The following is a 16,464-nucleotide window of genomic DNA, read 5'->3' on the forward strand; positions in this document are numbered from 1 at the left end:
TGTGGTATAAGCAGGACCTCTAATAACTTTTGCTTCTCAGTAAGTGTTGCTAGCCAAAAAAACTTCCAAGTCACCTTTTACAAGATTCTGGTAAAATTTGGAGAGTGACAGAGGAGGGAATATTTTCTAACCTTAAAAACTTTTCTGTGTCAAACTGTTCCTCTCTGCTACTAACCCAAAGTAGGACTACCATTTAATACCAGAAGACGGGAAAGAGATTTATGAAAGTGTATCAGAGAAAGCTTAGGGGAGTAAGATACATCTTTGCTAGTTTGTGGAACAAACCAGTTATCTCTTGAGTTAAAAGCATTGTTGTATAAGGTAAGGAAATGTGTAATTTTTGAAAATACAGATGAAATTAAAATAAAATTGTTTTGGAGGAAACTTGTGTTATACGTGAGTGATTAAATATCCTTGTTTTTGTTTTTAATTAGATTATGGCATTAAAACCCTATGACTTGAGGAGGCGATTATATGTAATATTTAGAGGAGAAGAAGGACTTGATTATGGTGGTCTAGCAAGGTAAAATAAAAACCATATCTGCTTTGAAATAAGTGTATCTCCATTGTATGCAGTGGGTATATTCTTGAAATGATACATTTTTTCAACAGCAATCCAAAATTATTTTTAAAAACAAAAATTGAAATATTCACATAAGTCTAGCAGTAACCATTATTATTATTATGTTGGTTATCCAGTACATTTTCTCTGCCTATTAGGTTGACCCTTGAAAACATGGGGGTTAGGGATGCTGACCCCTACATTGTCAAAAATCTGCATACTGCTGTCTCTGCTTCAGAAACAAAGGAGTATAGGATTAATAGATACAAACTACTATACATAAAATAGATAAGCAACAAGGATTTACTGTATAGCACAGGAAATTATATTCAGTATCTTGTACAAACCTGTAATGGAATATAGTCTGAAAAAAATATAACTGAATCACTTCGCTGTACACCTTAAACTAACACAATATTGTAAATCAACTATATTTCAATTAAAAACAAAACAAAACAAAGTAATTGATAAGTGACTCACCCAAGGGCAGGAAGCTGAAGGAGTTTGGATAGAATCTGGACTTGAACCCTAGTTCTTTTGATTCCACACACTGTTATCTCTAATTGAACACAGACATTTCCCCACACTTAAAGATTTGTAAAATGAAAATATAGGTACCATGTTTATTGAAAACAATCCACATAAAAGGGGACCTGCAAAGTTCAAAAGCATGTTTTTCAAGGGTCAACTGTATATAAGTTTGAATATATGTGTGATATCGTACATACTTGCTGTTTTTTAAAACAGAATTGATCATACAATATGCACAATATAGCAGCCTGATTTTGTTATTTTTTTATATCATGGACCTCTTTCTGTATCATATATAGAGCTAATACTAATGGTTGCACAATACTCCATTGTCTGGAGATAGCATAATTATTGGATCAGCATCCATAAGGTTGTTTCTTATTCTTTGCTATTGTATCAGTTTATGCTGGTTTTATGTTTGTGTTTTTAATCCAGTCTGAGTCCTTTTGAGAATAAAGTTTTCCACATTCACTAAGTATATTGTTAACAGGCACTTGTGAAGCAATAAGAATGGGCAATCCTTTTTATTTAATTTTTTCCCCTCAATTGCTTTGCCCAAACCTAATTTGACAGCAATTTATTTTTTAGTAAAACACTTTCATTAAATATTTCCAAAGAATTAAACTTGCTTTTCATAGAAACAACTCTCTTTTTGAACTCATATTTCACAGGTGTACAGAATTACATAATCACAATTTTAGCACAGCTGGCTTTTAAAAAGAGTTGTGGGACTAGGTACAACTGGTGGAGGTATATATGTGGGATTATCAGAGCTGGTTGTATTAACATATTTTCTATCTAAAACATTATTAAGTTTTTTCTGAAAAGAAACTACCTGTCACAATGGATATTCATATCACATCTATTGGGATTTGTCTCAATTTCAGAAATGTTCAGACATTAAAAAGAAAGGTACATCTTAGAAATGAAATACAGTATTATTTTTACAGTGTCTGGCTTTATAACAGTCACATCCTTATCTGAACCCTTTTTTACCTTAACTGTTTGGGTTTTATTTTATATTTTGATGGTTTTAATGCATATAATGTATGTAGTCAGTTACTCCACACCGTGATTTTCTTATTCCCAAATTCTTTATTTTGATTCATGTATTGGTTTTGATTTAGTCAGGAGTTCACAAGGGTGACATATTCCTGTAGTTTTGCATGCTTGAGAACGTGTTTTCTGTTGCTTTTGTATTTAAACAACAACTTCACTAGATGTAAGTTTCTCACACAACACTAGTTCCTCCAGTACTCTGTAGACATTGTTTTCCTGTCTTCTAGTATTGAATGTAAGCGCTGTGAAGTGGGAGGCCAGCACCTTGTAGGAAGCTTTTTCCTCTGGGTGCCCACATAGGCCTTTTCTTTGAAGTTCATTAATTTCATTGTTGATTGTTTTATATCTTTTTTTAGAAACATATTAAGATCTTCCTTAATTTAAGGGAAATTTTCTTCTATTATGTCTTTGAATATTTTTTCTGTTCCATTTGTTCCATTTTTCTTCAGGAACATCAATCATGGGTATGTGGAATCTCCTTTGTCAGTCTTATATGTCTGTCATCTTTTCTCTGATCATTTTTATCTTTGTGCTTTTTCATTTTGTTTTGATTTTTCTGAAGCCTATCCTCATGTCACTGTTTGCAGTACTGCCCTACATTTTGCTGCTTCTAATGTGATTTTTCATTGTTAGTGGTTTTACTGTTTTCTTCTCTAGGCTCTGCTAGTTCATTTGTCGTCTAATAATTTTTTCAACCTCTTGTAACTCTTTAGTTCATTTGAGAGTGTGTGGAAGAATATGTTGAAAGGGAACTCTTTGCCTCTTGCTAGTTAGAATTTTTCTTTTTTCTTACCATTAGAGTATAGGTTAGATGCCATGTGGTAGTCATTCTTTTTTTGAATTTACTCAGTTTTCTCTGGGCTGTTGTTTGCTAAAAGTGATCTGCAACAACTGGGAATTCTATTTCTAGTTTTTGTGTCTAAACATATTCTCACTAGATCTGTTCAGTCCTCTTCCCTGGGTACATGTCTTACTTCTGCCTCATTACAGTGCGAAGTCGACTTGCTTCAGCTACTTATGTTGGGACTGGATTTCGTTTTATAAATTGGTGTTTATCATTTCTCAGTTGATTTAGACTCCCTTCTCTACCCTTCAGTAAGTCTCCAAGATTGTGTTTTAAAAGTTTTGGAAAAACATTTGTAAACAGGCTGCCAGGCCAGATCTAACCTGCACAGTGATGGCCCCCCATTGTGATTTTAAATTATTTTACGTTACTTAACGACATTAAAGGAAATCACTAGATTATGCCTGTGAATCAAGATTTCTGGCTTATCTTTAAAATCACATACCCAACTTCTCACATGGCATCAGTTGACCGAATCAGAGTAGCTTCTTCCCCTATAGGGTAACATACACCCTTTTTCACTTCCTGCCCACCACTGCCAAGTTGTCTAATGACTATGATTATATGCCTGGAAGTAATTCTTCCTTAAGACTGATGATAACTTTTATCAGGGATACAATGAGGAATAGGGGGTTGTGGCTAAGTAGAGAATGTCAGCCCATGCAGAGAAGGAAACCCCTTGTACTCACTTACTGATACCTGTAGACATTTGAGTTTGGAACCCTGCATTAGAAGAAATTGCTGTTGAAGAGAGTCTTTGCAAATTGAGTTTATTTTGTAATATAAATTATTAATCTTTAGTTGGGTTTTGTATATTGGACTTTTTAAAATGAGGCAAACTAGGTGGTAATAAGTTAGAGAATGCCTATCACATTTAAAGATTTCATCTTTTAAAATTTTAGTTCCTTTTTTAATGCATTGGCAAGAAAAAATGTAAACTGTTCCATAGCAGCAGTGCTCTGTCTCTCAGTATCACCAGCAAATATTCATTAAAACCTATTGCATATAGGTTGTAGGATGCCTATGAGAGTTAAAGATATAAAAAATATATAGAGGTATGGCTTTTGTTTTTGAGGAGCTTACAGTCTCGTGGATGTAGTGGTCAAGTGGGCCAGTCAAGTGCAGAAAAATGACTACTGTTGTGAGGTTGTTACCACAAAGTAAAGTATTCAGTGACTGAGACACTGAATACACTGAAAATTGCTTCAAAAAATTGCTAAAGTGGAATTGATCTAAGCTGGACTTGAAAGAGAAAGTGGGATCCCCATAGGCTAAGTTGACGTGGAGGATTCATACACAAACAAAAATATGGCATAGGAAGAAGCACGCTATATGTCAGAAACACCAAGTTTATAGTTTGGCAACTCAGGAACTGGCAGGTAACTTGGAATGGAGGGCTACATTGCAGAGAAACTTAAATGGAGGGCTAAGGAATTGGACAGCAGAGTTGTTAAAGGCTGTTGAGCAGAGGTATGATGTATGGATGGATGTATTTAAGATCTGTTTTTAAATTCATACGTATGGGTGCTAAAAATAATGTTGACCTATTTTCTTGTAGAGAATGGTTTTTCTTGCTTTCACATGAAGTTTTGAACCCCATGTATTGCTTGTTTGAGTATGCTGGTAAGAACAACTACTGTCTGCAGATAAATCCAGCATCAACCATTAATCCAGACCATCTTTCATACTTCTGTTTCATTGGTCGCTTTATTGCTATGGTGAGTCCTGACTTTCCATTACCTATTTATTTATTTAAACTTTGCTTATTTCAAAAGTATTTTAGAGAGGACTTTATAAAAAATTATACGCATTATCCTTGATTATATGTGTTCACAAATTTTCTTACCAAGGAAGTTTGCCCAGGGAGTATCAATATATAGTTTATTTTTTGAGTACCTGTGTGAAATCAAGATTATGAATATGAAGATTATTGATATAGCCACTTGGTCTTTAAAAGTCCTTTCATTTAAGCCTAATTATAGTATGACCACTTTTCTATAACAGGAAAATCTGAGTTGTATAGTAATTGAACTCGATTAATGTTTTTGGAATTTTCAGAGCTTTGCAGAAGGTCTTGTGGGACTATGGCCTTCTTGAGAAGTGTTTGTATTTATTTATTTGCACTTTATTGTCTGTTCATTCACTTAGCAAATATTTGAGTGCCTACTACTATGTGGTATCATAGTATGAGAGGGATGAAACCATGAAAAAAAGACACAGTCCCTGTTCTCAGGGATCTAAATTCTGTTAGAGGGAGGCAAAGAATAAATAAGTAGGTACTGAAGGAAAGGCAGTGTTGCTCTTTTATTTAATATGATTAGAGGAGGCCTCTGGTGGGTAACACATGAACAGAAATAAGAAGAAAGTAAGGGGTTGAATCATGCAAATATTTTGGAGAACAATATTCTAGGCATAGGGAACAGCAAGAAAAATGGGTCTTAGGTGGAAGTACATTTGTGAATGAAAAATGTCATGGCTGGAGCAGAGTATCTGAGAGAGAATGTGGTAGGAGATGAGGTTGAGAGGTAGTGTGTGGAATCTTTGGGAAATTCCCTTAAGCATTTTGAGCAGGGAGTGACATAGTCTAAGTAACATAATGTGACTTAGGTTTTATTAAGCTGACTTTCCTGCTGTGTAGAAAGAGACTGTAGTTGAGGGCAGAGGAATGCAAGAGGAGGAGCAGGAAGACCACTTGCAGCAACCCAGGTGAGCGGCAGTAGTGGCTTGGACTTGAATGGTGTAGCAGTGGAGGTAGTGAGGCGTGCTTTGGATTCTGGATATATTCTGCAGGTAGAGCCAGCAGGGTCTCCTGACCATTTAGATGCAGGGTGTGAGGGAGAGTCAAGTACGGCACCAAGCTGTCTGGTTGCAGTTGCCGTTTCTCAGGACAGCAGGGTTGTGGCCAGAGGAAATGTGGGGGGTGGAGGGAGTCCAGAATTGGAATTCGGTTTGTTTAAGATGCCTGCAGACACTCAAGTGGAGATGTAGAATAGGTAGTTGGATATACAAGGCTGGCCATGAGGGGATATCAAGGTAAGGCGTGTGACCATTTAAAGAGTAAGTGTGGACAGAGAAGACGTTTAAGGACATGTAAACTGGGGAGATAAGAAGGAACCAGCAAAAGAGCTGAGGCAGAGGAGGAGATAGGAGAATCAAATAACGGTTTCCAGAAGACAGAGGAAGAAGGAAGTGTGTTTCCAGAAGGAAGAAGTGGTCAACTGTGTCCGATGCTGGTAGGCTGAGCAAGTTGAGGTCTGAGAAGTAACCCTTTGACTTGGCCAGGTGAATGATACTCAGGGGCAGTGGAGAGGAACGATTGGAGGGAGTGAAAGGAAGAGAGAATGCAAGGAGAAGTGGAGACAACAAATATAAGCAGATCTTTTTAAACAAGCTTGCTATAAAGGACTATAGAGAAGTTGGGCAGTAACCAGAAGTACGTAAGGAACCAAGAATAGGAGGAGGATGAAACATCTTCTCTGTTGATGATAAGAGAAGAAAGAATTTGAGGATGTCAGCGAGATAGGGAATATGGGAGCAATGACCTTGAATAGGAGAGCAAGGAGGAGATCTGTTTAGTTGCACAGAGAAGCAATAGAGAGCTTCTCTGTAATAAGAGTACATAGATTCAGACGCTATCAGTGAGCAGATGTGGTGGAACACACAAAAGTTCTCTTACAATGGCTCTGTTTCCTCAGTGAAATAGAAAGCAAGATCATTAGCTCAGAGTGAGGAGGTACTTGAGGAATGAAGTAGTCATCTGGGAGAGTGGGAGACTGTGAATGCAGTGGGCTCCCACCTGAGGGCGTTGGTCATGAACCAGGCAGCATGGTTGCATATACACTTCTGGCATGTTCCACTGCCCAGGCATAGGCGTGGAGTGGGTGGACAGTTGTATTTAGCTAGGCTTTGGATTTTGCCAGAAATACAAAGGTATTGATGTATTTTTATACCAGGGAGACAGGATTTGAAGGTACAAGGGAGGAATTTTGATGATTGAAGGTGGACTCTAAACTGAGTAAGGGGAGAGAGAACTTCACAAGGGGGCTGAGAGAGAGAGAGTGATAAGGTAACAGGTTCCCTGATTTGTTTAGATCCCAGTGGAGTCAAACGTTGCTGGTGTTATTACTAAGGGCAGTGAGCTGGAAAATTAGGTGTTTGGAACTGAGTTTATGCAGGATTGCAGCTAGCGCTAATCACAGTGTCTAGGGTATGGTGTTGAGAATGTTTAGCTAAGTTAGACACTAAGATCATGGAAAGGACTATAACTCCAAGGTAGTAAAAGAATCATCAGTGTAGATGTTGAAATCTTCAGAATGATGGTGGTCATGTCAAAAAACACAGCATTGAAGGAGTAAAGGGGAGAAACCCGGAGACCTAAGGATGACTGCGGCAAAGAGGTTGGGGGTGGTGAGCCACGAAGGCAGTGGGGTGGCATGGGCTTGAAATTGAAAGCTGGGGCAGGTTAGGGAGGTGACATTAGTAATGAGAAGCAACACACACCCCACTCCTGGGCCTGGTGACATGAGGGAGGATAGGAGAGAAACAGCCATCCCTCTGAGAAGATTTGAAAGGAAGCAGGGTCCTCAGAAAAATGCCAGATTTGTGTTACAACAAGATGCTAAAGGATCTTCAAAGAATGAGTGGAGGATGTGGGGGATTTTGCTAATATGATGGATCATGAGCTTCAGAGGGCAAAACACAGTAGGTGGTTTTGAGAGTTTGGGGAGATGAGAGACATGGAATCAGATATCAAAGTGGACGGGCAGATCGTGGTGAGAGACAAGGTACTGCAGGTCTGGGACTTCCTGCGTTGACTCTTGTGAATAGGAGTGAAGGCACCACGGGGTTAGTCTTGAAGATCTCTTAGGCAACTGTGAGATAAGAAAGCGGGGGTGGGGTCTTTCCAGGTGCATGTACGGTGGCCCTGAGATGCCTTCATTTCTCCATCCAGTGGGGTTAATGTAATTCATGAAACATATTAGAAAGAGTGGGGGTTTGATAAAGCTCCATTATCATCCTCTTTTACAGTTTTTGATAGGACATGGTAAGCTAAGTGTTTGACCTCAGTTAAAGAGATGCTGTTTTAACTCTGTAAATTTGTTTTTCATACTTAGCATTTTATATAATATTTTAGTTTTCATGATTTATGCTGATTACTTATTACTTTCTTTGCCTGTAAAGCCTCATGATTTCTCTGTTATCATTGTGCTCTGAATAAGAAAATTGTTACTCTGTAATTTTTTAAATAACATTTTTTGTTTTTCTTGGCAGGCACTTTTTCATGGAAAGTTCATTGATACTGGTTTCTCTTTACCCTTCTACAAGCGTATGCTAAGTAAAAAACTGACTATTAAGGATTTAGAATCTATTGATACTGAATTTTATAACTCCCTTATCTGGATAAGGTTTGAAGATTTATCTTTCAATAAGGTATTTTCTTGAAATTAGTTTTACATATTTTGTTAATTAGTGGTTGTATATATTTATATCACCCAGAGACAACAACATTGAAGAATGTGGCTTAGAAATGTACTTTTCTGTTGACATGGAGATTTTGGGAAAAGTTACTTCACATGACCTGAAGTTGGGAGGTTCCAATATCCTGGTGACGGAGGAGAATAAAGATGAATATATTGGGTAAGGTGATTACCTGATTGACCTTAATTTCTATAAGTACTAGAGCATGTTAGAACTATCTATACCCTTACCTTTATCCCTTGTTTGTGCCTCTGGGAAGATGTTCCACATTCATTCCCTCTTTCACTTATCCTTTTTAATCATTTTTCTCTCTACTCAGTCTTCCTCTCAATTTATAAACATGCTCTGACACCGCTCAAAAATCAAATGTAGTAAAAAAAAAAACAACAAAAAACCCAGTTCCCTTGCCTCTGACATACATTTAAGTTCTTCTCAACAGTACCAGTGTTCTTGAAATAAGAGTATGTGTGATGACCTTCACTTTCCCACTGCCACCTGCTGTATGCATCCTACCTTTGTTCCGATCAAAAATCAGAGAACATTGGCACCCTCTTCATTTCTAGATGAGGAGACAGAGGTGCTCTGTTCGATAGTAGCAAAACCAAGCCTGGAGCCACGCCTGCCTAAGCACTCTAATGCTCATTTCCTATTCCATCTCACTTTCCCTTTTTAACTGACTCTTAATAGTGCTCACCACAACTTCTGTTGTGAAACTGTGTTCTCTTGAATTCTATACGATTCATACAGCATACTGATTTTCTTCACTTTCCTTTTTAATGATGGTTAAGATGTACTCTGTGTTTTTAGCCTTTTACCTCACATACAAATTACCTATTTTTAAATACCATCTTTATTTTCAGTTTAATGACAGAGTGGCGTTTTTCTCGAGGAGTACAAGAACAGACCAAAGCTTTCCTGGATGGATTTAATGAGGTTGTTCCCCTTCAGTGGCTGCAGTACTTTGATGAAAAAGAATTGGAGGTTAGGATCTTTTATTATGCTATTATAGGGAATGTTAATGGGAGGAGGGACTGTTGTTACACACTTTTACAAAAGAATGTCCACAAGTTTTAAAATCATGTGGCACAATCTTCAATCCTCTCTCATTCATCCAAATGTTCAGGGGGTACTAAAATCCCAGCGTTGGGTAAAGGTCTTAAGTTCTCCAAAATGTGCTGATGTCATGAGCACAGAATCATCGATCAGTGCCAACTGTTAGGGCTCCTAAAGAGTGAGTGCAACCTTATTAATAATTTGGGGAACTCCTGGTTTAGTAGTGAGTTACCTCAGAGATTAGATTTCTAAGTCATGAGTTCTTAGTGGTCTTAACTGTACCTCACAATTGTTAGAAGTACAATGTATCAGAAATGCTTTTTTTCTTTCTTTTCTTTTCTTTCCTTTTTTTTTTGTTTTGGTGATAAAATACACATAACATAAAATTTACCATCTTGAACGTTTTTAAGTGTACAGTTCAGTAATGTTATGTATATTCACAGTATTGTGCAGCCAATCTCCAGAACTTTTTCATTTTGCAAATCTGAAACTCTATACCTATTAAACAACTCCCCATTTCCTCTTCCTCCCTAGCCCCAGGCAGCTACCATTTTACTTTCTGTTTCTGAGTTTGACTAACTCTCATTACCTCATATAAGTGAAATCATACAGTATTTGTCTTATTGTGGCAGGCTTATTTCAGTTACCATAATGTCCTCATGGTTCATCCATATGGTAGCATATGTAAGAATTTCTGTCGTTTTTAAGACTGAGTAATATTCCGTTGTATGTATATACCACATTTTGTTTATCCATTCATCAGTCAATGGATCTTTGGGTTGCTTCCACCTTTTGGCTATCGTGAATAATGCTGCTATGAACATGGGTGTACAAATATCACTTTGAGACCCTGCTTTCAGTTCTTTTGGATATATACCCAGGAGTGGGATTGCTGGATCATATGGTAATTCTCTAGTTAACTTTTTGAGGAACTGCCACACTGTTTTCCATAGCGGCAGCACCATTTTACATTCCCACCAAAAGTATGTGAGGCTTCCAACTTTTCCACATCTTTGCCTATACTTGTTATTTTCTGTTTTTGTTTTTAATAATAGCCATTCTAATGGATGTGAGGTGATAGCTCACTGTGGTTTTGATTTGTATTTCCCTAATGATTAGTTATTGTGAATTCTCCAAGTCTTCTCCACATTAGATTAGAACACAGGCAGGGCGTTAGGAAGGTGCTTGCATTTCCCCCCACCTTCTTTGGGGGGCAGCCATCTTTGGTCCTCTATTAAGAAACTTGGTTTGTTCGTGTAATCAAATGTGCATATGAAAAATTAGCATTTTAAATTTTATACAGTAATATCCCTACGTAGGAATTAGCCTTCTAGAAACTCTGACATGGCAAGTATATGAAAATCAGGACTCTGAGCCTGAATTACATGTAGACTCTGTAAACCTGGTTAACATCTCTTAATAGCTTGCTTACACAAATTAGCAGAAATGCATTAGTAGAATGGAAGATACTTTTTAGAGTAGTATTAATCATTTTAAGTCACCGACTTCATTAAGAATCTGAAGAAAATTTTAAAACTTTGTATACTCAAAATGCATATACCTAAAATATTCCATACCCCCGATTAAGAACTCCTGCTTTAGAGGCCCACTCAGTGAAGGAGGGATGTTACGGCAAGAGCCTGACATTAGAGCTGAGATGAAACTGAAACAGTAAATCGACAAGGATGTTAATAGGTGCATACTTTATATCACCCTTGGCAGCATTTCCAGTCTTTACATAGAGGCTTGTGAAATAGTTTGGCCATAAGATAATTTCCTTACACAGAGAAGGAGACTAAAGCCCTTATTGATTACTGATTTACCTTTAGCTCATAGTACAGAGCTGTGAGAAAATGGACATTCGTGTTGTTTTGTTTTGCTTTGCCTTGACTTTTCTCCTCTTGTTCTTTCTTTCACTCCCATTCATTGTCTCTCTTAACCATGAATAATACCACAATAAGGGATATTCACACCATTATCCAAAATAATGGTTATTCATAATCATGCCATGCCCCTTTTTATAGGTTAAAATCTGTTTTAACTTTAAGAAGATAAAAGTCATTCTTTGTAAAAAAAAAAAAACTCTCATCACACTAGGAATAGAAGGCAACTTCCTCAGTTTGATAAAGGGCATCAACAAAAAAGATAAACCCTAACATCATTCTTAACGGTGATACCTTGAATATTTCTCATTGAGATTGGGAACAAGGCAAAGTTGTCCACTCTCACCACTTTTGTTCTACATTGTACCAGATTCCTGAGCCAATGCAGTAAGGCAAAAGTAGAAGCAAAAAGATTGAAAAGAAGTAAAACTGCCTTTATTCACAGATGATAACATGATTGTCGACTTAGAAAAATCCTAAGGGACCTACCAAAAAACTACTAGAAATAATAGTGAATTTAGCAAGACTGTAGGGTACAAGGTCAGTGATTTTAAAAATCAATTGTATGTCTTCTATATGCTAGCAGCAAACATTTAGAAATTGAAATTTCAAAGTTTCATTTACTAAAGCATAAAAAAAATGAGCAAATTTAGCCAAAGGCCTGTAGGAACTCTACACTAAAAACTTAAAACATTGCTCAGAAAAATTAAAGAAGATTTTAGTAAGTGGAGAGATATACCATGTTATGTATTGGAAGACTCAATATTGTAAATATGTCAATTTTCTCTAAATTGAGCTGTATATTCAACACAATCCCAGTCAGTATCCCAGCAGAATTTTCTATAGAAATTGACAGGCTAGTTCTAAAATTACAAGGAAATGCAAAGGATCTAGATTAACCAAAACAATTTTGAAAAAGGACAAGCTTGTAGGATGTTAACTACCAGATTTCAAGACTTATTATAAAGCCACAGTAATTAAGATAGTGTGCTATTTGTGCAAGGATAGACAAAGAGATCAGTGGAACACTTTGAGAGTCCAGAAGTAGACCCATATGTATATTGTCGATTGGCTTTCATCAGAAGCAATATAGTTTGATGGAGAAAGGGGAAGTCTTTTAAACAAGTGATGCTGGATCAACTTGATATTCATACGGAAGAAAATTAATCTTAACCCCTACTTCAGCTCATAAACAAAGATTAATTTAAAATAAATCATAAACATAAATATGAAAGCGAAAAAGAAAACATAGAAAAATCTTAGTGTGGACAGAAGTGTCTTAGGAAGAACACAGTAAAGCAGTAGACCACACACACCCACAAAGGATGTTGGACTTCATCAAAACTAAAAACTTCCTTTCAAAAGATGCTGTTAAGTAAATGAAAAGGCAACCTACACACTGAGAGAAACTCTTGAGACAAAGGTCTTGTATCCAGAATATATTAAAAACTTGTAACTCAGTAAAAAGACAATTTTTTAAAAGTAAGTAAAGACTCACTTTACAAAAAGAAGCTATGTACTTTTTTTTCTTTTTTAAATAAATTTATTTTATTTATTTTTGGCTGTGTTGGGTCTTCGTTGCTGCGTGCGGGCTTTCTCTAGTTGCAGCGAGCAGGGGCTATCTTCATTGCGGTGCGCAGGCTTCTTATTGCAGTGGTTTCTCTTGTTGTGGAGCACGGGCTCTAGGCGCGCAGGCTTCAGTAGTTGTGGCTCGCAGGCTCTCGAGTGCAGGCTCAGTAGCTGTGGTGCATGGGTTTAGTTGCTCCGTGGCACATGGGATCTTCCCATACCAGAGCTTGAACCCATGTCCCTTGCATTGGCAGGTGGATTCTTAACCACTGCACCACCAGGGAAGCCCAAGAAGCTATACTGATGGCATGTAAACATTCGATGCGCAGTAATCATTGGGGAATTGCAAATTCAAACTAAATGAATTACCACCTTGGGATACTGTTGGTAGTTTCGTACAGTGTTAAATATACATCAGCCTTATGCCCTAGCAGTTCCACTAGTAGGTGTTTATTCATGTGGAAATGAAGTATATTTTCACACAAAGACTTTTCCATAAGTGTTTGTCACAACTTTATTCATCAAAATCAAAAATTTGAAGTAACCTAAATGTCCCATCAACAAGGGAGAGGATAAATAAATTGTTGTATATTTATATAATGAAATACCACTCAGCAATATGAAAGAAGTACTGGTACCCACAACAACGTGGATGAATCTCATAAACATTGTGCTAAGCGGGAAAAGAAAACAGAAAAGAGAGGGGATATGTGTAGTATTGTCTCATATTCTCAAAAATCTAGTCTATGGTGAAATCGTTGATCACCTAGAGCCAAAGATAAGGATGGTGGTTTTAACTGCGACAAGGGACACGATGGAAATATTCTACCTATTGATTATGGTAGTGGTTACACCGGTGTATACATCTGTCAAAGCATCTAACTCTGTACTTAAAATATGCACATTTTATTGTATGTAAATTATAGATCATAGTTAACTTATGAGAAATAAAGTATTATACTTTTTTATCTTATTATGCCAAAAATAGTTTTCATCCCATATATAATAAACTGGAGTTAATTTGAAAAGGTCACGTATGTAGAATATTTTATTCCCAAAGCCTGGATAGATGAATAACAAGAGGTTAGTATATTTTAAATTTTAAATAGATAAGGTAGCATAGATTTAAAAAAAAGAAGAACTAGAAATTTATTTGTAATTTGTGTGTCTAATTTGGGATATATTTATAGTAAAAGAGATTGTTCTGGCACACAGCTGATGTTTTTCTTGATGAATAGTTACTTTAAATGTTTTCAGTTTAAGTTCAGTAAACATGGGTAAGATAAAGTGCCATAGAATTCTGCATGTTAAATTGCCACAGATTTTGTTGGGTTTGCTTACTGTGACCTTTATTTGATGTACACATAGCTGTTTACATAATTATGCATGTGCATAGCTGGGCATTAGCAGATTTCAGTCATATGGTTACTCTCTTCACTAAATCTTTACTGTGACCTGATACTGTGCTCCTTTCCCAGGTCATGTTGTGTGGCATGCAGGAGGTTGACTTAGCAGATTGGCAGAGAAACACGGTGTATCGACATTATACCAGAAACAGCAAGCAGATCATCTGGTTTTGGCAGGTATTTGCTTTTATCTTTTTGAATCAGAGTACTCAAAGAAAATGTTTCCTAATGAACTGGGGGTTTGAAAACAGTTCACTTTTAAAGTTGAGACTGCTTTTAGACATGGTATTTAGTCTTTGAATTTTAAGTCGGAAGTGCATAGTGTGAATACTTGTTAAAGGATTTTCCATTGCTTTTTTCCTAAATGAAAGAATAAATGACTATCTTCTTTAATTAATAGCTTAATGGTAATAGTTGTAGGTATAACATTTTTTTCTAGTAGTATGAAAGTATTCTATAAATTCCACTTAATTCTAGAAGTAAATGAGGAAGTATGTTTTTAATGAGAAAGTCAACGCAGATACTTAATTCCTCTAAAGGTGATAATATGCCAGGGAGTTAGAACAATCTAGAGGATAATGTCCAGGAATGACTTTTCTTTCCTCTCTTTCCTTTCTCTCTCTCTCTCTCTCACACTCTTTCTCTCTCTTTCCCTCTCCTTTCTTTTGTGTTTGTGTGTTGTTTGAAATTTAAAATCTCTAGGCCAGGGATATTATCCACATAAATTTACTAATTGAGACTCATTTGAGCAGCTTAGTAACTGAACATCTGGTGTACTTGTGCTTAACTGTTTCACTTTCAGGTGAAAAGCCTGGGTTTTTCTGTTACTATAGAAAGATTTTCCAAAGGTTGCATCTTTTCATGAGGATATGTCATATGTTTATTGCTCCATACTTTAAAGAAGTGTGGACACTTCTAGAAATTTATCCTATGGATACACTTCACATATGCAAAATGGCTCATACCAGAGTATTTATTGCTACATTATTGGTACACTAGTGAAGACCTGAGACACCTAAATGTCCGTCAGGGGGAACTGAGTAAATAAATTGTAATATATCCATTATGTAATTCTGTACCTTGTCATCATTCTTTTTCTTAATGCAAATTAACAAAAATATTGGAGGATAATATTTTTCAGTACAATATTAAGGGAAAAAAGGTGTGTATATTATTTGGTTAAAAGGAGAATATATATTCTGTATAGACAGAGTGTCTGCTAGTGTATGAATACAGCATCTGTAAAGGTAGAGGGCACGCGAGCAGCAGTTGCAGAGAGCTGACATTGAGGCAGAGGTGCATGTGTGGGCTGCTCTTCCTGCTGTGCCCTTCTGCTGCCTTTGAGTTCCACACTATGTGCATGTATTATCTATTGTAAAAAAAAATAAAGAAATAAACAAAAAGGTAAGAATAACTCTATTATCAAGCCTAAAACATCAGAATTGCGTCACATACAGAATTTGTGCAGGTATCTGTAATCTTCCCTTTTAGGCTCATTACCAGCTTCTTACTCCTTTTGTTCCCTGACTTTCCCTTTGGACTTTGTATTTATATACTCGAGGAGCTTAAGCCTTGAGTTATGTAAATCCAAATGAATAGTTGTGTTTTCTGAATTGGGTTTGTTTCGGGGACAGTGGTGAGGTTTATGCCAGACCTGGTAATAAGCTGTATTTCTTTGTCTTGATGAAATATGTTGCCTCAGCACAATTCTGTGCAGAAACATTTTTGGTCATAATTAGCACAACGCTTTGTCCTATTGTTAGCTAAAGTTTAGTCCCTGTTTTTAAGATACATTTCTACTCTCAGACTGTTCCCTAAGTTCCTTGCCTTCGGTTGTAAGATACTCAGACCAATTCAGATCAGTATTTCACATTACCCATTTATGTCCACTTTGAAAAGAGATAGTCTGTGAACTAGATATATTTTTAGAAGAATGCATACTTTAGGTTTTCAAATATGAAGAAGAGAGTTGGGAAAATGATGTTTAGTGGAAGAAAATACCACAAACCATTGAAAGTGGCAGTTGGGAAGTATTTGTTCATCTTTGGTAGCTTACAGCGGAGAAGGGTAGGTGGCTCG

At 36.7% G+C, this 16,464-nt stretch overlaps 1 protein-coding gene across 3 annotated transcripts in view; it reads left to right on the forward strand.

Moving 5' to 3' along the window:
* WWP1 (WW domain containing E3 ubiquitin protein ligase 1) overlaps positions 1 to 16,464 on the forward strand; it is a 113,640-nt gene that overhangs the window by 88,631 nt on the left and 8,545 nt on the right. For all 3 annotated transcript variants that reach the window (XM_060287439.2, XM_030839247.3, XM_070044000.1), the window contains 6 exons: positions 435 to 523; positions 4,555 to 4,714; positions 8,268 to 8,401; positions 8,493 to 8,633; positions 9,335 to 9,455; positions 14,458 to 14,562. In XM_060287439.2, coding sequence (XP_060143422.1) covers positions 435 to 523; positions 4,555 to 4,714; positions 8,268 to 8,401; positions 8,493 to 8,633; positions 9,335 to 9,455; positions 14,458 to 14,562 — 750 coding nt within the window. The remainder of the gene's footprint in view (positions 1 to 434; positions 524 to 4,554; positions 4,715 to 8,267; positions 8,402 to 8,492; positions 8,634 to 9,334; positions 9,456 to 14,457; positions 14,563 to 16,464) is intronic.

The sequence above is a fragment of the Globicephala melas genome, chromosome 17, assembly GCF_963455315.2.
Source record: "Globicephala melas chromosome 17, mGloMel1.2, whole genome shotgun sequence".
NCBI lineage: Eukaryota > Metazoa > Chordata > Mammalia > Artiodactyla > Delphinidae > Globicephala > Globicephala melas.